Source organism: Rhyacophila brunnea, unplaced genomic scaffold (assembly GCF_057557595.1).
Source record: "Rhyacophila brunnea isolate RB1 unplaced genomic scaffold, BYU_Rbru_1.0 scaffold_18, whole genome shotgun sequence".
Lineage (NCBI taxonomy): Eukaryota > Metazoa > Arthropoda > Insecta > Trichoptera > Rhyacophilidae > Rhyacophila > Rhyacophila brunnea.
The window spans coordinates 3,847,543-3,875,244 of NW_028232837.1; the positions used below are offsets into that span (position 1 = coordinate 3,847,543).

Here is a 27,702-nt window from a genome sequence, read left to right on the forward strand (position 1 = left end):
AGACAGATTGGTGTCTATGGTGTCTCCGTGAGTAATGTCAGCTTCGTTTTGTTGTTATTTTTGTGCATTATCCTTAATACTTCCCTTTTATCCTATCTCCAATCATCTGGAGTATATTATTATTTAGATTTATTGGCACAGTACTATTCAATCGATGATTTGTTGTTTGAGAACGATGTTTTAAATACGCGAGTTATTGTTATGCAAATTTTGTAAATGCTTTTGAATTTGGAACGCTGAGTCGCCGGACTTGTGACGGTGTCATACGAATGAAATGGATCAACAATTTTCATTATCGTGGAAGAATTTCCACGGGAATCTGTCGAATGGATTCGCTGGACTCCTCGGCAGCAGGGAGTTCGTCGATGTGACACTTGCCGTCGATGGAGAACTCCTTCAAGCTCACAAAGTCGTCTTGTCAATATGTTCTCCTTACTTCAAAAAAATGTTCCAACTCAACCCGTGCCAACACCCCATCGGTGAGTAGTTTGAAATATTTCAAATCTCTTTGTTAAAATGTAACTAATTTTGCAACATACCATTTTACTAATTGCCTACTTTGTCCTAATAAATAAATACCATTCCTACCTATATACAAAATACTAAGATGACAGACCAATAAATTGTGCAAACAGAGACCATACACCATGTAAATGTAAACCAAAAATAAGTATGTTGTGTTAGGTTTTGTTTGTTTTTCATACTGCATAGGTACTGCTTTATTATACTATTTAAACTTTTGCGGAAGATATCAACCGTTGGTAAAACTATGATACTCCATATTGTTTTTGTGATCGGGGTGTTTTAAGATCAAAAACCTAACACTGCCTAAGTACTATGACATTGAGCTACTTTATAAGCTGCTTGTCGGCGAGTTTAAAAGCGGGCGAGTGACCTAGTGCGATTGTAATGATGACACACAAAACTTTCCACTCGCTCAAAAGCCAACAAGCTAGCGAGTTGAAACCGTCATTTTTGGTACTATTTTGACAGGACGTATTGAGTAGTTTGGTTTTTTCACCGGGAGATCGCCACTATCGCTTTACTGCGCAGACGCATATCGGCCCACACGCCAGCGTGTAGCGTGTAAAGTAGCTTTCGACTTTTCTCAGTAGATTGTTTACAATCTGCTTGTTAGCTAATTCGATGACGACACTAGGCGAGTTTACAAACAGATTGTAAATTCGCTGGCTTGTAGCTTGTAAAGTAGTTCAATGTCATCGACGCATAACCAAAAAATAAGTAGGTTGTTTTGTTTTGGCTAGGTTTTTGGTCTCTAAACATAACCACAATGACTCACCCACCGTACTATTATATTTCTTATAATTTTAGTGGTAAATTTTGTTTATAATGTTAGTTATTCTTTGTCAATACAAACTTTTCCTGTATTAGATATATTTAATCTGTTAATACAAACCTACACTCTGTGGAGGCCCATTTGATCTTATTAGATAAGACATGGTCAAAGAAGATATATTTAAGAGCATACATCATTGAAACGGCAAAAATTTTTCAACAATAGGTGGGACAAAATTTCACACTCGTTGCCAATCGGAGAGCGGTAGTCGAGATGTGAGCACGTCAATTTGTTTTGTGATGTCGTCGAAGAAATATATTCTTATATTGTGTAAAGATGACTAAAAAACGTTACGAATGTACTCGAAAAAGAAAACATGTCAATAAAATATTATTATTATTACTAATATAACAATAAACATAACATTAAAAGGATGCATGTTGAATTTTTATGACAAATTATGTTTTGTTCGGCACGCGTCGTTCGGCTAAGTCACAATACATCCGATTATTCATAATGTTCTCAAGCCTAGATATTTCTGTAATTGTTTGACTATGGTAATTGAGCCTTTGGCCTGTTGTAGTGTTAGATAAACCCAATTGGTAGCCAATTTTTACATCATCGGAGAAGAAGCATCTGATGCTCCCGATTCCTTTATAGTTATCATGGAGACATAAGTCAATAGCAGCAAGAAGGGAAGAATTCTCATTTACACTACGCATAAGTTTAGAATGCTACAAATCAGTGGCGAAGGGTGGAGGTAGGCTGTTAAGATCTGACATAAATAGTGCACACTAAACATTGTCAATCATACATATTTGTTCTCATTGAACTAAGACTACAATTGAAGAGTGTTAATTAGTTTTAAATAATTACAAGATAAAAAGAACTTTTTATATACAATGTTTTTAAATTCTGTTGAATCATATAAACTTGACAATTCTATTTATTAATAAATACTTTTTTTTAATTTTTTTGATGAATTACCCCATCAACTTGAAAGAAAATGATCAAATGCTTAATAAAGAGAGCAATTATAAGAAATTTTCAAACATTTATTAATTGAATAACATATATGAGATTTTTAAAACTTGTACTTGATATGAAGTAAAAAACAAACAAAAAACAAGAAAGCGAGTTAATTCTTTTTTCAAAATCGTCGAACGCCGTTATGCAAAAGTGCAAGCATTGAATTCGATCGAAGTGCTACCTTGCAGATTTGTTCCGAACTAACTTTTCGTACAAAGCAGAATTAACTGAAAGTGAATTCAATTCTGCTTAAAGATCTTAAAAATCCAAGCCATAAGTAGTAGACAATTAATAGTCAAAAATTATTTGTTTATTTATAAAATATCTAAAATTATGTCATTAAACCATACATAATTTTAGATATTTTATAGGAAGAAGAATATTTTTTATTGATTATGGTTTAGTTGGTATAAGTCTGGGCTTGATGAATTTAAAAAAACCAACCAACACATCTGTAATGTATTCTTAATTCAACAAAAACAAATAAATATGACTGAAAAAGTTTGTACTGTTTTTGTTGAATCGCCCATAACATACCTAAATTATTATGGTTTGGTTTAAATACTTAGGGTTTAATCAAATTTTAAAAACTAACCAGCACCATCTGCAAATTATATTTTTAGTTCTTTCTTTTCTTTTGACCATGTCCGATCCTAATAGGATCTATGGGCCTCCACAGAGTGGAGGTTATTAGGAGTATAGGCATTAACTGATTTTTGTTATTACGAGAAATTGATGTTAGCCACTTGCTCAACCTATTAGACCCATACTCTGACTCCAAACACAAATTAAAAAACAATATGTGTATTTGCCAGACCCAGGATTCGAACCTGGGACCCACGACGCTATAGGCCGACGCTTTAGCCGTGCGGCCATCGCAAAATAAATAAGCATGATTAACAAAATTTAGTGTATGATATTTATGGAATCTTAACAGCTTTCGAGTTTTTCTCATTCTCATCTTAATTCTCATATATTAAAAAGGATATCGATTAACGAAGAACTGATACTTTTGTATTGTTTTCAGTTGTTCTGCGGGATATAACCCACCGTGCCATGAAAGATCTCATTCAATTTATGTATAATGGAGAAGTCAGCGTGAGGCAGGAAGACCTCGCTAGTTTTATCAATACTGCAGAAACCTTGGAGATTAAAGGACTTACCAATAGACATGTAAGTAAATTAAGACCCTATCCATTGATACCAAGTAACACCTATGTTGCAAAAAAGATAAGGAGCCGTCTGTATATGTCACACCCTAAGGAGGAGAGGAGAGAGAAGAGACCAGAGGTCTGATATAGTGTGACAATTAGTGATCAAGGGGTTATAGAAAATAAATGATGTCAAAAAACCAACACAATAGACCGCCATAGACGTACAGTTTTAGTAACAGGTTCAACATGCCAGTTAATACGTAATGGCGGCCATACAGTTATGTTTGGTAGATAATCTGCTGCGCCCATAGACGGACAGTTTTCGACCTGCCAGATGTCTGCCAGGTTCAAACTGCCAGCGACCCCCCACTCCCGTGTTTTTGTAAAACTGTTGGAATTTCGACTCGCCGAAAGTTCTCGGGTGACGTTAGATGTTGGTAACGTTAAGTAGAATATACCGCGATACAGCTGCGGCTGGTGTTGCTTGTTATAAAATACAAATTCATTTATTATTAATAATGTGATAATATTATGTACGCGGAGATCGCAAATATTATATTTTATTTATTTTTACGAGGGTAAAACAAAGTTATAGTTATTTATGTAAACATATTATTTTATACAATATAATATAAATGTTAAAACTTTAGAGAGCATTATAAATATTAAGTTATTGTGAAAATATAGACTAATAACTCAATATTCAAATTTTATTTATTGTATGTAGTGAATATTACAAATTATTAATTTAAGACATTCACAACATAAATTAATATACCTAATTGTGAATGACAATCTCGGTGAATCTAAATAAAATTTACGTATATATTTTAATAATATTATCATAGTAATTAATTATTATACTGATGATTGATGTAAATATAATTTTGTGGCATGTTTAAATTTATTGTATATAAAATCAATACCTATATAAATATTACCATATTCTAAAAATATGACCAAATAGATAATTAATACTGTCCATTAAAGGGAATAATTTATTCAAAAGAAAAGATTATAGTTCATATTTTATATTTACACGAATGTGTATAATAATGTTTCGGTGAATCGATAAAATCCACTAGCAAAATCATGATTTATTTTACCAACGTCATTGGTGTGTATTTTATGTCAATTTGTTTCTAATAAAAACAATTATAACCATATAAAATTCAAAGTAAAATTATTTGTGTACTTATCAATATCGTTCAAGTATACCCTACTTAAAACTAATTTAAACACTACCTCTGTGTATTATCTTCGCGAACTTAACCTCCATAGTTTTTTACTCTTGCTCTGCCACAGACAATAACTGTACGTATATGGGCACGTCTGTTGACAGTTCGAGAGATTTAAATGGGGTAGTTAAACTGATCTGTGGTGTGCCCACTAACGTACAGTTTTTGTACAGTTATTGTCTGTGCCAGGTTCAACCTGCTACTAAAACTGTGCGTATATGGCCAGCTAATGTAAATTCTTTTTTTTCCAAGCGTAATACTGAAATCGATCATGCTCCACATCGGATTTACAACGATAAAAAAATATTGCAAATATGCATTTCTTATGATTATAGTTTCAGCAGTCTCCTCTATACTTTAAGTCTCGCTGTGTACGGTTATTAATGAGTCATGTGTTAGATACACATATTTCCATCCTTAACTAATCCTCGTAAAATAACCTCTGAATTAATTTCATAGGTTGCTCGCACATCTAATATCATTTCATATGCGACACAGCCATAAATCAAACCGTATAGGAATGTCGCATTTATGTTTCATAGTCGGCCGCAGACATAGGTGCTTAGCAACAGTGACGATCGCAATATCTCGAAACGTCAAAGTCGTCCACAAAAATTAAACATCGTTGCACAAAAATGCCATCAGATGCCAAAACAGCAATTATTATGTATTGGTACCCCAGAAATCTTTTGGAGTGGTCTCTACTTGTATAATCGTAATAGATGAAATAAATATTGGTGCGCTCGTCTGCCATTTTGAATGCGGGTGTAGGAGATACGGCGACTGACGAGTTTGACGTTTGAATTAGAAATGGCTGACTTGTAACGTTTGCGCGTGCATAACTGCAACATGGCGGACGAGCAACATCCAATGCGAGTCATTGCATAGCAAGCACAGTGCATTCCAGTCTACGGAGTCCTACATTATCTACGTGTGTTTTGTGAATGCCAACAAAGTCACATCGAGGTGAATTTAGATGTGCGAGCCGGCATAGAGTTGGATCTCGCGGGAAGCGTTATTTTCTAGAATGATATTCAGTCTTTATAATGATGTTTTGTTTTCAGAATGATTCAGAAAGTGTCGATGACAACCGCAAGTTACCATCGCCCGCGTCGACGGCCAGCCTTCCGTCGCACCGTCCCGAAATCACAATCGAAGACAATCTCAACAAATATGACGAAGCTCAGCTGGAGCTGACCAGATCTCAAATCGAATCCATCAACCGACTGAACCGATTAGTGGCCCTCAAGAGGAAATCCGAAGAGATCCTCGCAAACAACTACAGCATGGACGCGCACAAAGACATGGAGATGGCCTACCAGCCGGAGAAACGAGCCAAATTACGCGAGAAGCTAATTTTAAACAGTCACAAGTTATCTAATAGTTCACAACCGATCGGTGGAATATCGGTGAGAAAATTCAATAGGCAATACAGAAATGACACAATACATTCGTCTCCCGTTAGTATCTTCAACGATGCAAGTAGACAAAGTTGTATCGTAGATACTGAATCAGAGAGACGTAATTCTTACTCCGATATAAACAACTTGTCTGGTGTCAGGGAGGATGTGGCCAGAAACGCAGCCGATTTGCTCGACGATATAAAAACTGAAACTGCAGAAGCCGACAATGATTGTGCCTTTGACGATTCGCCCGTCAGAAATCTGAGCAGCGATTGCGGAAACGATCTAAGTCTTGACGAGCCTTTGCCGGTGTTGCAGTCTCCGCAGCATATACAAACAGGTTAGTCTGATTGGTTATGAATTTCTATAATGCTTAAGAAGAAGCTTCATTGAAATGAAAAATCCCACAACGTCTTCATGTAGAGAACGTCTAATTAATATATTGAAATGTGATGGTTTCGAAAGATGGATATAATTTTTTTAATTTTTGATGGTTTATCAATTAATGTGCAAACGTTTTGTTAACGTTAAATATGTAGCAGTAAACATAAAAGACAAATTACACTAACAGGTTCTCACGCCGATCATGAAATGTCACCTTCGATCATTCACTGGAGTCATATCTAAAATAGTATAATTTCTATATTTGCTGTCAATTCAATTGGGTCGACGATTATCGAGAACACACAGCAATTGTCGAGCCAACTATCACCAATCTTCGACTGAGTCGTGAGCGTAAAATGGGAATTACATAATTCTATTTGTGAACAATGCAAAGTGACATTTCATGATCGGGGACGATCATCGTGAGAATCTACCAGTATATTTTGGCCTTATGTATGTTTTGTTTTAAGTATACTATGTAACGTAATAATTGTGAACAACCAATGGAACTGCTTCGATGTTTCCTTCATTTCGCGATTGTGGATTGCTCTCGATATTAGTGAATTTGTCAGTCAGATTCCAATCAGAAGTCAATATAATATCTAAATACATACATGAAAGCATTGATAAGAAACTTTCATTATATCAGATTTAGTAGATGAAAATTCATGATTTAATAAACCAATGATATGTACATAATATCGTCTCTGTTCTGGCAGAACACACTAACTGGAGAATACTAGTTTTGAGTAATTTGACTTTGAAGTTGTTAAAATGTTTGAAATGGTCTATCATGTGAGTTTATTAAGGAATCGTAAAAAGGATGACTTTAAAATAAAGACTGTTTATTTATTAAGAAGGTTTCCAGACAGTAAAGTTTGAAATAAAGAACATTTTGGTATAACTAACTCAATATGTAATTTTTTCGAATTAGTGTCTTCTGCCAGAACAGTGACGACATAATATCATACATTTTGCCAGGGAATTACATTGTTCAATCTATTGAAATTACTAGTGTTGCAATTCGAATATGAAAAATGCTCTATATGGGGTTGAAAAATTTGAATTACAGCATAATTCTTGGGTGTTTGAATTAATAGATTTTTTTTAACTTAGTCTGCAAACTGCCAGTCTATAAATTAATGAAATTAATTGTTGAAGAATACTGCTTCTTTTTGATTTCTTTGTACCTAATTGACAGGGCTTCGCATTAGAAATATTAAATCAAAATTTCGATCAATTTGCATTCAGATGCATTCCAGATAATTACTAATTAATTACCACATTTCAATATCATGTTGATTATATTTAATGGCCAACTAATGCGAACGCGCCAGTCGTGTTGTTAAATGAGTTAAAGGTTTTTAAATAATGTAAACAATACTTGTAGACTGCAAAAACTTTAATTTGAGATGCGGCGGTACCTCACAATTATTCACCGGCAATACTCACATAGTATCACTGCCGCTCCTCAAGTTAGAGTAGTTGTCGGTTTCTAGTTGGTATATTGTCATGACGTAATAATACCTAGTTTTTATGTAGTCTTGCATGATTTTTAATTAGATATTATTTTGTATGCACGCCACGTATCTTTATTATCTTCTGCACTTTTATTTTTAACATTATCACTTCCCGTATTGGTTATATATTATTATTATATTATCTTAGTTGCAATAATCCTACCTCTCCCCTTAACCCCCCCCCCCACAAATCAAAACGTAAAGGCATTTTCAATCAGACAAATTATTTACTAAACACTTATAATAACCCCCCAATACAGCAACAATATCATTCGATGAATCTAAATAAATATATATTTTAATTTATCATTCGATTTTAAAATACTTATTCTGTAAAAAATCCTCTTAATCTGTTAAATTCATTACTTCTAAATTTATAGTATATATTTACACGTTTTTGATTGAATTATAAAAGTGCAGTGGATAATGTATGCAACTAATATTAGATAAAAACTTGAACGTTGAAAGAGTTAAGCTTTTATTGTTATCAATATAAATATTTACCTGTAATTTTCTACATCTTCAATTTAATTAACTACCTACTTAATTAAAATATATTTATTTTTAATATAACTCAATTTACGATTATTATTTTTGTTACGTTTGTTATCAAGGGTTGAATAAGAATTTCAAAGTCTCAGATATTCATATTATGGTCTATCCAGTATTTATTTAAGGATGAGTCTGTATTTAACGTAAGATAATTACCATTTCTGAAGTATGATAAGTGATACATAGACCGAATTGAAAATGCCTCTGCGTGTGGTTGCAGATCCCATTATCATCTCTGAACCGCCGTCCGTGTTCGGGATCCCGTGCCCCTGGCTCCGGGCGGAGTGCCCGCAGAAGGAAATGGGCATCAACCCCCTCGCGGAGCACACCATCGTCACCATTCCGCAGAAGGAAGACGGGAAGAAGAAGTATCCGCAGAGATCGTGCCGTTTCTGCTGGCGGGCCGGCAAGCGGCGCGACACCCGCTTCATGTGCCGGCAGTGCTGCGTGCCCCTATGCAAGACAAGCTGCTTCCAGAGGCACAAGACCGAATGGCCCCGCATCAAAGCGACAGATCTTACCATATGAGAGGTGGAATCACGATACAGACAGCAATCTTCGTCAACAGTCTCAAATGAGTCTTCGGTCGTTGCTAAAATAAGATTATTATATCAAACAAACAAGCTTGCTGACTAAAGTCTGGACGGTGTGTTGATTTGTATGAAGCTTAATGTTTTTTTAGTCACAGGAACTTGGGGTTTATCTAAATAGTAAATGAAGCCTAGAGAACCTGCCCGCAGGTAACACCACAATCTAGTTGTCAAATAGCTTCATTTATCTTATTGGCGACACTTGGAAAATTTGTAAGATTGTAATCCTATGAAAGTGTCCTTATATGTTAATTGAAAGGGAAGAACCAATGAAGTCTCTAATGCCAATCCACTATCGCTAGCCATCCTCTATCTGAGGCCATCATCAGGGTGAACTTCACTCTTCACTGTTGTCTGAAACAGTTAGGTAGAACATCAACCGTACCAATCATGAATGATGTGTCCCTCTATCACGCGTACTGTTGATTTTCTTCAATTGTAATTACCTGTCAAAATGCTCTAGTTCTCTACTTCTAATTCTGTGCAAAAATTTCTCAGTTCTTTCCCATTAATTTAAGTCGATTTCCATGAAAGACAATTTGTGACATCATTGATTGATTCAATAATAGAGTGGTTAAAGTGGGAATTCTGCATATTACATGTCGTTCACAACTACGTCAATGGGTACCTTTTTCAGAACCAGCACAACTTTATATGTACGACCAAAAATATTTTAATGAAAAAATATGTCTTCAAGAAACAGTTTTCTTCCTGGCTCTATGTGGATCTTGGCCTTCTCCAGTATTTATGTCTATTCACGTCTGCCAAAATGCTTCCTTTCAGTTTTGCAAGTTTCGCAAATTCGACTTTTCTATGTCTTTTACAAGGTTGACCAACAGTCTCCGCATCAAAAAATTACAAGCTTCATACAAATTAGTACATTGTTTAGAATTGGTTATATTCTTACAATTGTGTTAAATGATAATATTAGATCAATGTAGTAGTTAACACAACTTCAAGAATAATATTAAGAAACTTTCGCAGGCGTTTGTAAACAAGTACATGTACATACCTAAGTCTGCGTGTTCTCCAAATAATTTCAGCTAACGTAAGAAACAACGTTTATCATCAACATCGACGAAACGTTTTCGCCATTCTATTAATTTTTGAACTGATCAAAAATATTAGTTTGTAGGTTTTTAACAATATGTCTATCGCTAGTAAGAAAATATTTGAACTTGATCTCTTGATAAATTTAAATACTTGAAACATAACAGTTGATGGGCTATCGTAATGACAATTCTTCAAAATATTAGGACGAAAATAAACGTGCAATATTGTAATAGGTAAATTCATGGCCCCCACATCCTGAAGCGGGCCCCCAGGCCACGACATTTGGAGGGTCCCCCAACCTATCACTAAGGTTAAGGGCAGTGTAATGTTCTATAGTAGTGTTCCCCAAATGATATTCCGCGATATATTAACTCCAGGGTTCCATAAAATAAAGGGTATTCCGTGTCTTTTTAGCGATTTTTGATGTTTTTAAAAATAAATCCACTTGAATTGTTGGCTCTCAGCATTATATTATCAAGGACTGATCGCGATCCCCTTTTTTTAAACACACTAAAAGTAATTATAATATAAATTTTTTACTATTAGAGCAAATTTGTGGTGTGTGTTTATTTCACTTAAATGGTCGACTAGCCACTCGGGGCGCCCCCTAACCCCAGGCCCCCAAGCTAGAGCCCCGTCAGCCCCCCTTTGTGGGGGCCATTGGTAAATTAGATGAACTCACTAATTCATGCTGAATGTTGTAGGTAATTTGTCAATCTTAAATAACTATTACACGCAACGATTCAGATAGCAATTGGATGCTCTTGACGCATGCCGTGATTGGCTTATATTGAATTGAAGCCCAATATAGCTAATGTCTTGATGGTGCGAAGACTCAGATGGACCGGTCATATTGTTAAATGCGGTGGATCTAGGTCTCTCCATAAAGCTTATGAAGAAACCGGTGTAGGCACTCGCCCCCTAGGCCGTCCCGGAGGAGTTGGACGGATAACGTCAACAGGGATGCAAAGATAAGAGTCCCTGGTGGACGATCATGGACCTGAATGATCGGTAGTGCCGTCTTAAGTATTATTTTAAGCACACCTATCACTGTTATGTTTCTTCGAAATGAATAAATTATTTTTCTACATGATCTCAACGTGGTCTTTTTTACAAAGACTATTTTTACATCATGAGTATTTTTAAATTTCCATGGTGCAAGCTGCATTTACATACAAATTTTAAAAATAAGTTTTTAATTCTCACTAGTTATCGCCAACCTTTTTTGGTACACAATAATATATACGTTTGCCCCGCGCGGCTCGTCTCTCGCGCAAATGAATGATTATTAAATATAAAGCCATATTAATCATAGAGATATTTTTTAACGAAATCAGTGATTCCAAAATATATAAATATTGTATCTTATATAATACTGTAACGATTAAATCTGTGTTTGTGTGTCAATTAATAATAGATATTTTATACATAATAGTAATTTTTTATAAGTGTGTATCTATTGAACTACATTATTACACTTTAATACGTCGATCTCAATTCTCGGTCGAAGTAATGATTTTTTTGAAATCTCATTGTATTGAAAAAAAACTGCTAATATAAATTAGCTCTGTATACTTACTCAAAATACATATCTATTTTTGAAATTAACCAATTTTACTGAAAGAAAGATTATATATTTATAGAACTTTTATAGACTTTTACATCGAGTATGTATGTTTGTATGGCAAAAATAATGCCACATTGAGTATTTTTTTTTTTTATTGTGAAATTTTGAACACTAAATATTTTTCTATATTTTATGAAAAAATTGTACTAAGTAACATAATACTTTTATATTTAAGGAAATATAATATTTACAAAAAAAAATTATAATTGCCGAATGAAAAATATATTGTTTATCGTTCGATTTTGTATTGTTGCAGTCTTGCATTGCATTTTAAAGACTAGATGAATTATGCAATATAATATTTGAGGTTAATGCTTTCAAAGTGCGTTAGTTACCTTCATGAACCGCCGTTTTAAGATAGTCATGAAAAATTTTGGACGAAAATAAACAATCTAAAAACATTAAAATTATTAGACAACCATGTTTAAAGGTTTGTCTACTGTCTGGGATTTCATAGTTGTGATCTCGCCCATGGTTGAAAAGTACTTAGAGAATCAAAATCATGAAAAATATAAAAACAAAAATGGAAGTAACCTACTTTGAAATTAATAGCCTCATTTAGGCCTTCTTTTTATTTATTTTTTCAAACCACATAGCTCTTTTTTAATACTCTCGCGTGCATGATGGTTGTAACTGATAATATGTAATATTATTGTCTTGGGAGCTTTTTTTAGGTGTTAATTTTTTTTAAATGTTAACTCTTTTACTCCCAGCTGATTTAGCCTAGCATATGCGAAAACTCCCAAGCGTTTTTTGACAAAAAATCGTCGATTTAGTTTTTTTTAAATAACTAATTCTACACATGTTTTAAAAATTTGAAACTTTTTTTGTGTGTTCTCAATGGTGTATAAAGCAATAATAAGTAATAATATTGATAGTTTACATCAATAAAACAAAAGAAAAATATAATGTATCAATATTTATTTAGAAATGAACGGATAAAACTATGTTTGAACAACAAAACAAGTGTGACAACATTTTTTTATTTATAATTGATATATCAAATTTTATGATATAATCTATCCTTATGTAGTAACATTAACAGGAGAAAAAAAAATAAACATATTATTATTTCTCTATGAAATAGAATTTTTATAAAGTAATCAAAAAAAATCGTATAGTGTCAAGGTATTCAAGAATATTATTCAATTCACGAAATCGCAAGAGAATTCGATACAGTATCGAGGACTAACTGATATGGGAATGAAGTAATTTCAAAAAATAAGTCTCAAAGCACTAAATCATTTAAAATAATATTTATATTCATGTATTTTTTCACCATCTTACCAAAAGTACAGTGGCATCCATTGTTAGTTCAAAAATTACAAAATCCATTTTGTAATGTGATATATGAATCATAAAACAACTAAAAGAAATATCAGAATTTAAAATGTGTCATAAAAATAATGTTTTATTATTTTTATGACCCTCTTTGAACTCAAGTTTGACAGCAGAGCAATTATGACTTGTGAGTTAATAGAGTATGACATAATTATAAATAAAGCTGACACTAAAATAAATGTTACTCACACCCAACACACAGTGAATATAATGCTTTGTCTACACGAGACGAAATATGACGGGAAAAAATTTGGAATAAATCGTAAATTTGGTTTCAAACTTTCGGCCGATGGAGTTTTCGCATAGGTATGGTGGGCCGAAATATCGGCCGAATGGGAGTAAAAGGGTTAAGGAATTTTACAAATTCTGTTCAAGATCACAATTTTTTGGTGTTTTTAGCTCTTTCCTGTAAGTTTGAAGACTTTTCGGTGTCAAAAAAATCGAGTTTTAACGCTATTAGCCAGATGAATTGTTAACAATCTAGATGCTTACTCAAAAAGACTAGATCTGGCACGACTGCTATAAGTTATACCGTGAATGAATCGTATATAAAGTTTATTTCGTTCCTCATCAATTGAACCAATAAAAAATGAGGAAATTATTTGAAGCCGGCCACTACAGAATCATTGCAATGACAGGTTACATACAAATATAATGGGAGTCCAAATCCAAATCTGACCATTTCGTATTTCATTCATTCAAAAATAAATGAAAAATAATATTATTTTACATTGAGATGTTGAAATTAAACTGTCAGCTCATAGTGTTATTTGATTGATGATAAAATACTTTGATTATCGAGAAAGTTATAGTCATATGCATCAAGATGGTTATAGCTGTGATTGTATTAAAAATGATTATAGCTGTCATCATATTTTCCACTGAAAAATCCCATACCCTTTGTTGGTGATTCCTAACCTAGGACTTTGATCAAAAGTTAAATATCTCCAAGGTTGTGATAAGCTTCAGCACCGGTGCACCCTTCAATTATTCTGCGAACATGGTAATAGGCTTCTTGTAATTTTTTACTGAATACTTTACTATTTATTGGTTATGGCGTAGCTGCCAATAGCTTGATTTTGTGACACTATATCAATTCGTCGAGTTACTGCCAAAAGTTGGTAAGTCTCAAAATCATGTTATGGAGTAATTGCAATTTTAAAGTTAGACATTCCCTCTAAAATCAGACATAATGCTAATTTGTCTGTCCTTTATGTTTATGTTTTATACATCGGATGACCTTGAATATTTTTTCTAGCATACATACCTACAAAATTCGTTATTAACTCTAAATACCTAAATTATCGACTTACCAACTTTTGGCAACAACCCACGATATAGTAAATATGACATATTGCGAGTGGAGAGCTACAAGGTTCTAAGTGTTTGTTTTTGACGAAACAAAAATAACAATGAGGCAGCTTAGAATACCACTTTATTGTTGGGTTTATTTTCTCAAGAACACTTAGAACCTTCTAGTATTAGGCTCGCGATATTCTTATCTTCTACCTTTGTCATATTGCAGTTGGAAAACTATAAGGTTCTAAGTGTTTGTTTTTGACGAAACTAAAGTAACACTGAGGCAGCTTAGAATACGACTTCACTGTTGGGTTTTTTTTGTCAAGGATGAACACTTAGCACCTTGTAGTATTAGAGTCGCGATACATGTATATGAAGTATGTGAGAATTTCTCTTATGACCAGAAAAGAGGTAAATATAACCCCAGTATGTCTTTTTTGTATTGTAATAATAACTAAGCTATTATTTGTGTGATCGTTTTGAAAACATTTATATTAAATTTATAGGACGATAACTAACATCTGTCTTTATTGATCAAATTACTTTCTTTAATGATACATATTATTATTATGGATTTATTGTATTAAAAGTATGTGAAATTTTGTAAATTTAATATTAGCGTGTACTAAAAAAAGCATTTATTTACATTCGATTCTGTGTGATCTCATTGGCAATAATGAATAATTTAAACACATATTATGTATAATGCATGAGAATATAATGTAATGTGCCATATATAATAATTAATATTAAAACTAAATAACCATCATTATCATCGTCGGTACATCCTAGATAAAGTCTTCCCCATTTTCATCCCACACTTCTCGTTCCTTAGCTTTAAACTGCCACACATTTCTGCTGAATTTAATCAATTCGCTGATCCAACTGATCCAGGCCAAGCCTTTCTACACTGTGCCCAAAATGGACTATTAAAAGTTCAGCTAATTTTGAGTTGGATAATGCCTTTTTGAATAAAATTGTTCTTGGATCTGTTTTACATTTGGTAGCATGATACATATTATGTAAGAACTTGTAGCACACGGTGGTTGAACACATTAAGCTTTACGTTCAAATTTGAGATTTTTTTCACATATTGAAATTCCTCGCATACCAGTTTAGTTCTGCAATACTCAATTTTATTACCTAGAATTATTGTGCCTCAAAAAGTTTTTTTAACTTTTTCACTGCCAGGCCAGTTTTACTGGGTCAATAGCTGTAGGACAGCTTCGAATAAAATAAATCAATTTAAATTCCATTCCATTTGAGTCATTTTTTGTGACATTGGTTTTGCCTATCTACATCTTCAGGCACTGTGCGCGCATTCACCTATTAGTTTATTATATAAACGAGAATTAACTGTGTTCGTTGTCAGTGTGCATTTGCCATTGGTGAGAGTGCATAGTGCCTGACGATGCCGAAAGGCAAAACCCAGGTCGCAAAAAATGACTCAAATGGAATAGTACATAACTTGATCGATTAGAATTTAAATTTAAATTCCATCAAGTACCCTCGATTGATAGTATTGAATTGCTTTAAAATTAATATGAAACGCTCATAGAATAATAAAATTTACTAATTCAAACGTGTTTTCACACGAAAATAGTAAAAATATTGTTTCGAAAACATACTTACAATGAAACTGACAGACAATAGACATATGTACATATGACACGGTACATATGAACAAATTTTGGTGATTTAAGACGGTCAAGGCAATCTCTGGGTTAATACATACTCCTAAAAACACTCATTATTCGTAATTATTTATATCATTATAATTGAATTATTTGTTATTTTCAAGTCAATTTAGTAATGAAAACAGTAATGTCGCGAGCCTAATGCCGGGTCCACACCGAAAACAAGTCGCGCGACAACTCGTTAAATTTTACGATAAGCATGATAATTATCGTAAAATTTCTTAAGCAATTATGATAATTATCGTAAAATTTAACGAGTTGTCGCGCGACTTGTTGCCGGTGTGGCCGCACTTTAATACTACATGGTTCTAAGTGTTCGTCCTTGAAAAAACAAACCCAACAATGAAGTAGTATTCTAAGCTGCCTCATTGTTACTTTTGTTTCTACAAAGACAAACACTTAGAACCTTGTAGTTCTCGACTCGCGATGTGCTAACGAGAAATTAAGTTATTGTGTTAAACTCCACAACTCTGCCTGTCCTGTGATGTGGTTATTCAATTTTGAAGACCCATGTGGCGTCTCTATTAACGCAGTCAAGCCATCTCAACTGGGGTCTTCCAATTTTACTGCACTTCACTCATTGGGCACCCTTTTTTACCATTAGAACAAAATCAAATTATATACATTTTTATTGCCACTTAAAAAAATTCTTAATGAATAACATACATCAAAACTATGGTTAGAATTTTTTATAAATTTAGCTAGTGTTTTTTTTTTCTTTTTACTTAAATGATACCATATTATATTATGCCTTCTGCATGAAGGAAATATAAAATAAATTATTGTGATTTCTATAACATTTTCTTGTCATTAATATTTAATTTTTTTTAATTTGTGTGTATTTTAAAATTAATTTTATACATTTTGTGTGACCATATAATTTAGATAAAAAAAAAATTATGAAATTCTCTTGAAAGTATTCGTAAAAGCTTTCCAAAATCAATATGATGGAGTAATTATTTAATAATCGTTTTGTGTGAATTTTTATTTAAAAATCATGCCAAAATATTGTTTATAGAAGATTTTGCGAGGTTAAATAAATCTGTGGGCGAAAGGAATAGGGCGATAAGTCTTAAAAATTGAAAAATTACTTTAATACATATTGTCATATTGTCGAACAAGAACTTGTCCACGTGTTAAAACTGTGAACTAAAAATCTGTTCCAGTGCAGGTGATTGCACTTCCGTTTTCAATTGAGAAACGCCCCCAAATTTATCATTTCATTTTACGCTCTCGTGGAGTACGAATCAATCAATTTACGTAATTTGAAGCTTTTTATAATAAAAATATGTCTAAAACTATCAGAAGTGATGTTTGAATTATTATTTAATAGTAAACTTTTGATTCATTGCGAAGAAGAAAAAGAGTTACATCTAAAAGGAGATTCAATGAATTATTTAAACATGCCTCTAGCACACGTTGCCGCCATGACAGGTATGTCACTGAGAAGTCTTCTATATGCGACTACAGTGACTTCCTGTAATCGCCGATTTCTTGTTGTTGGACAGTAATACATATATGCTTAAATGTGACAAGCGATGAGTAGAATCAACGCTTCTGAATTACTAAATTCCACGCATGAAACATTGGAGTTCCAATGTCCCAAAAACTATCTTCTTTTTGCTTATCAATTTAGACTTAATGCCTTCTTTCTTTTGCACCCAGAAAAATACTATATATTAAGAATAACAATGTGTTTATAAAACATGAGATTAGTGTGCCTATAATAATTAATTAGAATTAAGAAATATTTTTTTAATACAGTGCAAGTCATTTTATACTCATTGCATTGATATAAAATATTTTACCTATTATGCATATTTTGATAAGAATTTTTCTACTGTTTTGAGTGCCAATAAATATATACAGATGAATTTGTATTGAATATTTTTATATTTTATTTCAAAATGTGCCTTCTAATCCTGATAATATTGTAATTACGACAAATAATATAGATTGATTTGTTATTTCATCCGTAAGTATTGTATTGTCTTCCTAATTGAAATTTGTTCAATACAAATTTTGCTTATGGTAACTTTCTTTTTTGTGATACGGAACTCTAAAAATAAATTATTTGATTTAAGCGTTGATGACATTGAGCTACTTTACAAGCTGCTAGTCGACGAGTTTAAAGCGGGCGAGTCAACTAGTGCTATTGTGATGATGACACACAAAACTTTCCACTCGCTCAGAAGCCAATAAGCTAGCGAGTTGAAACCGTCATTTTTGGTACTATTTGATAGGACGTATTGAGTAGTTCATTTTTTTACTGGCAGGTTCGCCACTATCGCTCTACTGCGCAGACGCAGATCGGCCAGTGAGTAAAGTAGCCCGGCTTTCAACTTTTCTCGGTAGATTGTTTACAATCAGCTAGTTCGATGATAACACTGGGCGAGTTTACAAGCAGATTGTAAATTCGCTGGCTTGTAGCTTATAAAGTAGGTCAATGTCATCGAACTATAAGGACGTGATATCAGCTCACTTTTTTTTGGAATTCTAATTTCAAATTGACTTGGTGTGAGTCATACTTTGTTTATACGGAGCATCATATCTAATAATTATTAACATGGCAATACTTGGTGTACCATGGGAGGAGGCCAAGTGTGCCGCTTTAGTAAAAAGGTTTAAAATCACTGGTTTCATTGTAGAATAATATGAAAGACTAAGTTTTTTTATTCTGCTTAAGGGGGGACATGCTCGTCGAAGGTCAAAATTGAGTTTTTATTGTATTTTCAAACCATGATCCTGGACACTCCTTAAACGTTGTACATAATCTATTTATATAATTTTGAAGCCTTATTATCCTTTATAGTTATTTTAAACATTTGATGACTGCATAAAGTATTTTTGTTACATAAAATAGTATTCTTTTAAACCTCTCGCTTTAATGTTTTAGAATATAGTCATATTTCGGTATATAACTGTGCAGTGGTGTTAAGATTTTTTACATTTATTAATTTTTAAACGCATTTATAAAACCATTAGTATAATTTATTACGAGATAATTTTTGTAAAATATTCACGATAAAAAATTATATTGATAATCTCTGTGATCCCAAATTTGACAAGAATTAGGCATTTTATTATTCAAAAAATCGGCAAGATTAACACATTTGAAGATGATTCTAAAGATACTTATTATAAGCTATGTCTTTGACCATTCAAGTGTGATAAACATCTTATGAATAATGATTGCTTTATAATAATTATTGACCTAAGAATAAGGTAGTGTTTTTTTGAAATACGCCATTTCTTTTGTCATTCCTCAGTGGTTAAGCTACAACATACGGCCGTAGCCATAAATTGACAAACTATAATTAAAGTAGGGAGTAAAATTATGTTAACGCGCGTGTTTGAACATTTACCTAACCGAATTTTTTTTATTTTTTTTTTAAACGGTACATGTTCAAACACGCGCGTCAATATCATTTTACTCCCTACTTCAATTATAGTTTGTCAATTTATGGCTACGGCCGTATGTTGTAGCTTAACCACTGAGGAATGACAAAAGAAATGGCGTATTTCAAAAAAACACTACCTTATTCTTAGGTCAATAATTATTATAAAGCAATCATTATTCATAAGATGTTTATCACACTTGAATGGTCAAAGACATAGCTTATAATAAGTATCTTTAGAATCATCTTCAAATGTGTTAATTTTGCCGATTTTTTGAATAAAAAAATGCCTAATTCTTGTCAAATTTGGGATCACAGAGATTATCAATATAATTTTTTATCGTGAATATTTTACAAAAATTATCTTGTAATAAATTATACTTATGGTTTTATAAATGCGTTTAAAAATTATTAAATGTAAAAAATCTTAACACCACTGCACAGTTATGTACCGAAATATGACTATATTCTGAAACATTAGAGCGAGAGGTTTAAAAGAATACTATTTATGTAATAAAAATACTTTATGCAGTCATCAAATGTTTAAAATAACTATAAAGGATAATAAGGCTTCAAAATTATATAAATAGATTATCTACAACGTTTAAGGAGTGTCCAGGATCATGGTTTGAAAATACAATAAAAACTCAATTTCGACCTACGACGAGCACGTGGGCCGTTAAGCTATAAGCCTGAACCAATTGCCGCATGTTATTTGGCGCTACTGTCTACATAAATGTACTATCTGGGATGCAACCCTCAGGATAGCCATAATGCAGTACAATATTTACACATTTTTTTTCTATTTATCTATTGAATCTATTACGCAGTGTCCATTTTCAATATCTATGAATATTTCAGCAGTCTTATTTCTCTCTACCAGGATTATACTTGGACCCGAAGTCAACGCAAGACTCACTCCCGGCTCGGTACCAATACATCTATAGCCGAAAAGGCCACAAGCAGCTGATCCACATGAACTTTGTCTACACGAAGCACTCCACGAGCCACGGGAAGACATCGTGGCGCTGCGTCCAGTACTTCTCGCTCAACCGATGTCCGGCCACCGTGGAAACTGTCGGTCCCACCATATACACTGTCAATCATGTCCACAACCATGAAGATTGCCTCGATAAGATAGTCAGGAATAGTGTGTACGACATGGACGATACCAACGATTAAAAATGATTAATTAGAAGTATTTTATTTATTTTTAATTATAATCTTGACACAATCTATGAATCAGATTTACTAATTACATTTCGAAGATGGTAGCTATCTATTGATAAAGTTCAAAATCCATACAAGGAAGGCACTTTGGTCGATAGCTCAATAACCAGAGCACTCGCCCGGCAAGCGAACTTTATGCTTGAGATAAATTCAGACTATCTATTATCTGTATAGGTAACTAGATCTTGGCCACCTCTCGGTACAACTTCTTAACAGTTTAAATGCCACCAATCAGTTAATTGGCGTAATTAACGTAAGAATTGGTGTAGCTACGGCCGCGTTTTCGGCAGTTAAACTGTTAAAAGATTTTTTTACGTGAAATGGGCAGCTATTAGCTTCTTCCATAATTTTTTTGTCGTTTACGTAATCGATGTCAGGCGACATTTTCACTTAAAAATAATGTAAACACTAATATTCATTCTACTGAACCAAATACTTTTGAGTACATGTCCGTTACTTAGTTGTATCATATAGACAGCACATGGCTCCTCCAAGAATCCCTGTCGCTCACCAGTGATGCCAATAGCTCCGTCGTATACAACTGCTAAGCGATATTTAGCGGCCTTCCAGCTGTCAAAGTTTGGTTGAATAAAATACTACCCTACATAAATTATATATCGTCTATGTAAGTGCAATACCGCGTATGTGCCAATATGTTCAAAATACGTATTTTTGACGCTCTCGGTTAAACGGCACAAGCCGCATTCATTGGTGCATTCAAATTTTGAAATTGATAGATATTAATAGACTACTTGCACTCGGTTAAAACCAATACTGCGCATGAATTATCCATACTAAAGAAACAAGCAAGACTGCGTATATCCCTAGATCCAATACAGCGGACCTGCGGAGTTGCAGCAATACCGTGTGAGGTCCAACTGATTTACAAAATAATCCTATGGCAACTATGACATTATTAATGGACAACGCACTCAATACAGTAGCTAGGAAGTAAATTCACGCACATGTATAGGTAGATGTCATGCAGTTTCCATTATGCGATATCACACATTGGGAATTTATAGCAATATCACCTTTATTGTAATGGCGTTAGAACGGTGTTTCTAGTGTCAATGTTCATTTGTGCGAACCCGTTCGAGCCGAACCGTTCGGCAGACCCGACAAAAAGCATCTGGCATTTATAGCAATATCACCTTTATTCTCATGGCGTTAGAACAGATTATGCCATTCGGCAGACCCGACAAAAAAATGAGTGTCATTTTTATTCCCAGATGCTTCGTCCATATTAGTGTCATTGTATGGCAATTAATTTGCACAGACGCATACGATAGTAAAAATATATTTTCTAATATAAAATAGGAAGACACAATAAACTTCAATTAAATTTATTTTTTATCTTTTTTATTGACGAAAGGTTTTTTGTCCCTCCTGAACATTTTGACAAATGGTTCTTCCGCGGCATTGAACTTAGATAGACGATATTGCAGTAATAGAAAGATAATGCTGTTAATAGAGTAAAATAAAATACCACAACTCTCTTGAATTCACTTCAACATTGTATATTTTGACATGGAGTTTATGTCTATTCATCGTAATATAATAATAATTATGATCAATCAGACATTTGAATTTTTTTTTATTTCTTAAATAACTAATCCTTTTTTTCCATTCCTTTATTGATTAATCTCCACATTTTTGTAGTAGATAATATCGTTTTGTTTTGTGTGCCTTGTTATTATTTATTTTATTCATTAGTTTATTTTTTTAAATTGAAATAGTTTTGAATTAGACCCATTTTGCTTTTAATATTTAGTTGATTATTTTAAACCACCATTAGTTAGTTTTATTATTTAATTTTTATTTGTTTACAATATGAGTTGCTAAACGTTTATATATATGAATACGTGTATTAAATAAGGCTCTAAGTACCAAAAAGTAGTATTGCCTGTAGTTACAAAATACCGAGTCATTGCAGTAAAATTTCATGAAGCAGACCTTTTGAAAAATGTAGTTTTACAGTGTGAAGCAATCACGGCAGCTTCTATAATTTTAGGTATTAAAAACTCGCAAGTGTCAACACACCATCGTCAGCTATTTTATATTGAATGCCGTTGACCACTGCAGTGCTACTTACACCATTATAAATAAAACACGCCAACGGACTTACAACGTCGACAGGTTTAATTATTTTGCTGTATTTTTTTGACTTGCTTGAGGCACTTAGACTATAGTTGAAGTTATTGGCGTTGGTATGTAGAACATTTTTCTATAAAAATTTCAGTTTTTATTTTTTTGGTACTTAGCGCCTTAATTAATACACGTATTCATATTATTAACAATAGATAATTTCTCATTATAACTATCTTCTGTATAAACAATATACCTACTTACCTATTTACATAATATGTAAGTAATCTCCCACCAAATGATATAAAATTCATACCTATATTATTTCTGATCTCAATATTTAAAATTTTTTAAATTAAACTTAATAAATTTCTTCCTTTCTGTTAATATTTTATGTGTTTTTCTATGAATTATAAAAACATTAACATTAACAATAACATTATAGTAAAACATTTAAAATAATTATTTCATAACATATCTATACCCCATTTTAATAAGGAAACAATTCAAAATGTCACGGTTTTGAGTTAATGCCATTCAATGTAGAAAGGTTTTAGAAAGAGTCAAAAACTTCTTCAATGTGTCGTAAAATCGAAACACCCTATCTGAGACTAATCATTAATTCAGTTATATGCTAAAATTTCTGGGTCTTTTCTCTTTATTAAATTGTAAAATTTCATTGTCCATTGCTCATTTCCACTAAACTAAATATAAAAAACATATATTTTCCTCAAAATCAAGACTTTAAAGTTAAAATGAGAATATCTGGAAAAAATTCAAACACCAATATCTTAGAAGAAGGTTTTTTGAGTTGTTTCCCTATTGAAATATGGTATTGAATTATATTTAATTCATCTTTGATTCCATCTAATTTTCTCTGCACCAAAATTCTTCAACTGATTACATATTTTGTTTTACGTGATTGTGGAAAACATACCCACCAATAATAAATTTTGCACAAAGGACACGGATGGTTAATTCATGGATTTCTAAAGGCTGTAGCTTTTTAGTTTTTTTTATATGGATACATTAATTGATTAATAAACACGGAACTATTTTTATGGTTGTTTATTGTTTCATACTGCTAATGCGTCAATGACATTGGGCTACTTTACAAGCTGCTTGTTGGCGAATTTACAATCTGCCTGTAAAGTCACCCAGTGTCATCATCGAACAAGCTAACAAGCAGATTGTAAACAATCTACCGAGAAAAGTTGAAATTCGGTCAACTTTACACGCTACACGCCGGCGTGTGGGCCTACTGCATCTACGCAGTAGAGCATAGTAGCGATCTCCCGGTAAAAAATTAACTACGTTCTGTCAAAATAGTCGCTAGCTTGTTGGCTTCTCAGCGAATTGAAAGTTTTGTGTGTCATCATCACAATCGCAGTAGCTGAATAGCCAGCCCGCTTTTAAATTCGCCAACAAACAGCTCGTACAGTAGCTCAATGTAAGTGACACATATGTAATAGTATGGCTTTATTATTTTGGTAGTTTTGTCTGTTCTGCCCTACTACGTAAAAAGACAGTGTTTTTGGTTTTGGTGAAATGAGAACCCAAGTTTTAAACTACCTTTTTTCTCATATTATGTAAAATTATTGAATTGTTTTGACGTAATCTCTAAATAGACACTATATGTGTCGCTGAGTTTCAAAACCCGCTATAACACTTTTTCAGTATGTTGAATCAACAAAAACTTTTTGAACTAAAAAGGTTTTTGAATGTTTCAGTAGTGTTATAGCGGGATTTGATAGACACATTGATTTTGTTTCATAAATGACAGTTAATCGTAGCGGCTTTTGAAAAAAGCGATAAAATTTTCATGTAGAGATTTTAATAACGAATCCAACGATATATATCTTAATTATTTCAAAAAAGTATTATAGCTGGTTTTGAAACTCAGCGACACATATATTGATTGGGTCATATGTGTTGATTGTGTAGTAATGAATGGATATAATAAAATTTGTAGTATGAATGAGTAGATTTAATCAAATGCCTTGGTTGATAGTTTTTTGAATATAGTAGAATGGATATATCGCCAAGCCAAGTAACATTTTGGTCATTTTGGGTTAAATATGAAGTTAGGGTTTATAAAAAGAAATATCTACAAACTGGCAAAAGGACGTTTTTCGTAGATTATTGCAAACAGGATTACGATTTTCCAATTTGGGTGTAAGGGATAACCCTACAGAAAGCCAATAAGAATTAATTTACCTACCACTAACGTTTTTTTTTTTTTTTTTTTTTTCGACCATGTCCGATCCTAATAGGATCATATGGGCCTCCACAGAGTAGAGGTTTATATTGACAGATTTTTGTTTTTTACGAGAAATGGATGTCAGCCACTTGCTCAACCTATTAGGTCCATACCCTGACTCACACAAAAATTGAAAAACAATATGTGTACTTGCCAGACCCAGGATTCGAACCTGAGACCCACGGCGTGATAGTCCAACGCTTATGCCGCGCGTTACGGAATTAAAATGATTATAATAAACAAATAAAACAACAGAAATAGAAACAAAATAATGAAGAAAAAAAACAATTCGGTGTTTTCTATAAATGAACTTTGCATATTTTCTTGGACAGCCAAAATGAATTAGTGATTTAAAAATTCTAATTGCAAATAAATAAATAAATTAACACTACATACTCCAAAACAATATTATTCTACCATAAATGAGAAAAAACTCCAATACTAAGAAAGAGGTTATAAAGAAACGAAGTTGTTCTCATTAACATGACAATTTTTCACACTTTCTACTCTCTTGAATGGTAGTGATTTGTCACTAACGCCCTCTTTTGGCTTGGAACGGTCGATACAATGAATGAATATAGTAGAATGGATATACATATTATTATGAATGAAAATAACTAGAAATTTACTTTGACTAATAGTTCATAATATATTTTATTTGCTTTAGTTTCAATAAAGAACTTAAAATATTTAATTAAAAGTATGTACTTAAATTAGATACGTAATAAATTACAATAAAACAATTGAAAATTTAAAAAAAACTGCTGCAATGTAAAGTCGCATTTAGGCCAAGCGAGTGAATGCTTGTTCTTCCCCCACTCCAGCAAAATTCTCTTGACGTAAACGCTTTTTGTTGAGCGAGCATAAGAATTTCGCTGGAGTGGGGGAAGAACAAACATTCGCTCACTTGGTCTAAATGCGGATTTAAGATATCGACTATTAGTTGTGAGTCACTGTCAGCTACCAAATTTGACCAAGAGAACTACTTATAACTTACACTTTCATGCGATTGTCCGTTTCCTAGTGCAGGTCATTTATTAAGAGGTGAATTTTGGTCCAACAAAACTATTTAATTCCCACCTAATATTTTAATATAATAGTGTATACTCATGTCTTTTAATTGTCTTTTGTTACATAGGAACTGATTGTAATGGTGGCATTCTTCAATATATACTGAGTCGGAAAGGCCATAGACAACTCGTGCACAAGAATTACATTCACACTAAATACTCCGGGAACGACAGCAAGATTAACTGGCGATGTATTGATTATTACACGCATCTTAAATGTAAGGCTTTCTTGGAAACCGTCGATGATACTATTTCTGCGGTGAGATACGGTCACAATCATTCTGACCATAGTGAAAAAATTTTCGGTATAAAATTCTGATTGTTTATGATGTCCAAAACTTGTCTCAATGTAAGCGAAAACCTCGAGGAAGTCCCTAAGGAAGTAGACTGAATATATCGTTTTTCAGGATGGCTTCGAAGATATTAATGGATTTGTAAAAAGCAGCTAAAGAGTATGATTAATATGTAAGATCCAGTAAATGTACTTTATGGAATTTCTATGCAATGGAGAGGTCTATGTTTTGTACTAGGTATTCCATTTGAATAGTTTTTAGTAGCCTGAGTTTCGCCTTTCGGCTTCTTCAGACACTGTACATCATTTGCAAAGGGTGGAAGTAGGCTAAACCAAACCATAATAAATAAAAAATATTTTTCTATCTATTATGGTTTGATTAGACAGGCTTTAATTGAATTCTAAAAACTAACCAATACCATCTGCAATTCTAATTCTTAGTTCAATGAAAACAAATAAGTATGGCTGACAAAGTTTGGTGTGCACTATTTATGTCAGATCTCCACATTCTACCTTCACCCATATGCGCTCTTCCATGGCAAATATACGACTTACTGACAGACTAAAGTTGTTTTCTGATATTATACTAAATTTCGAGGGTATACTGACAGAAAGCATTAACTCGTTAAAACAAGTTCTGAGATAATCGGAAAAAGAACTTTAATTTTTTTTTCAAAGCGTTCTCCCACGTAGATTTTTTTATGGTTTAAAAACATTTTTTCTACATTACAAAGACTAACCTTTATGGCAAACACAATATACGACATGTTACAAGTCCTGTATTTTGTATACGCAGAACGCATTATGTCATTATCATGCTTTCTATCAGAATAAAAAAATAACAACAATATGATTTAATAATGTTTCTATTTTCTCACCATTATATCCTATGCCTTTGTGCATTTTACCAGGACGTAGAGCGTAAAATTGTATACATTTTGGCATTTAAAACAGAAAAACAGCAAAAACTGAAATAATGCGTTCTGTCAGTATGCCCACGATTTATTGTAACGCTATTTACAGCTGAAAGTCTGTTGTATAATAAAGTAGGTTTTTCGAATGTGTTTGTAAAAAATTGACAAATTTGTAAAAAATGACTAAACATAAAAAACCCTATTTACACATCGAAACTGATTAAAATGCTGCTGAAAGTTACACCACACGACAACAGAAGGAATGC

General features: G+C 32.9%; 1 protein-coding gene across 3 annotated transcripts; it reads left to right on the forward strand.

The window, feature by feature from the left end:
* Window positions 1-27,343, forward strand: LOC147073124 (uncharacterized). 3 transcript variants are annotated; one of them, XM_085945244.1, is made up of 4 exons: window positions 1-479; window positions 3,354-3,499; window positions 5,783-6,461; window positions 8,798-11,396. In XM_085945244.1, the coding sequence occupies exons 1-4, from the start codon at window positions 275-277 to the stop codon at window positions 9,103-9,105; spliced, it is 1,338 nt and encodes a 445-aa protein (XP_085801370.1). In that variant the 5' UTR covers window positions 1-274; the 3' UTR covers window positions 9,106-11,396. The 3 variants fall into 3 exon arrangements, with proteins under 3 accessions (XP_085801370.1, XP_085801372.1, XP_085801371.1); XM_085945246.1 differs by lacking the exon at window positions 8,798-11,396 and adding an exon at window positions 26,299-27,343 and having other exon boundaries at window positions 148-479; XM_085945245.1 differs by lacking the exon at window positions 8,798-11,396 and adding an exon at window positions 20,466-20,888 and having other exon boundaries at window positions 148-479.
* The last annotated feature ends 359 nt before the right edge of the window (window positions 27,344-27,702 follow it).

What these genes read in the sequence shown, in the direction of transcription:
- LOC147073124 (XM_085945244.1), top strand. Translation starts at nt 275, where the DNA reads ATGGATCAACAATTTTCATTATCGTGGAAGAATTTCCACGGGAATCTG. An exon ending in AAGGACTTACCAATAGACAT is followed by an intron (nt 3,500 to 5,782) that starts GTAAGTAAATTA and finishes TTTTGTTTTCAG; the next exon opens with AATGATTCAGAAAGTGTCGA. An exon ending in TCCGCAGCATATACAAACAG is followed by an intron (nt 6,462 to 8,797) that starts GTTAGTCTGATT and finishes GTGTGGTTGCAG; the next exon opens with ATCCCATTATCATCTCTGAA.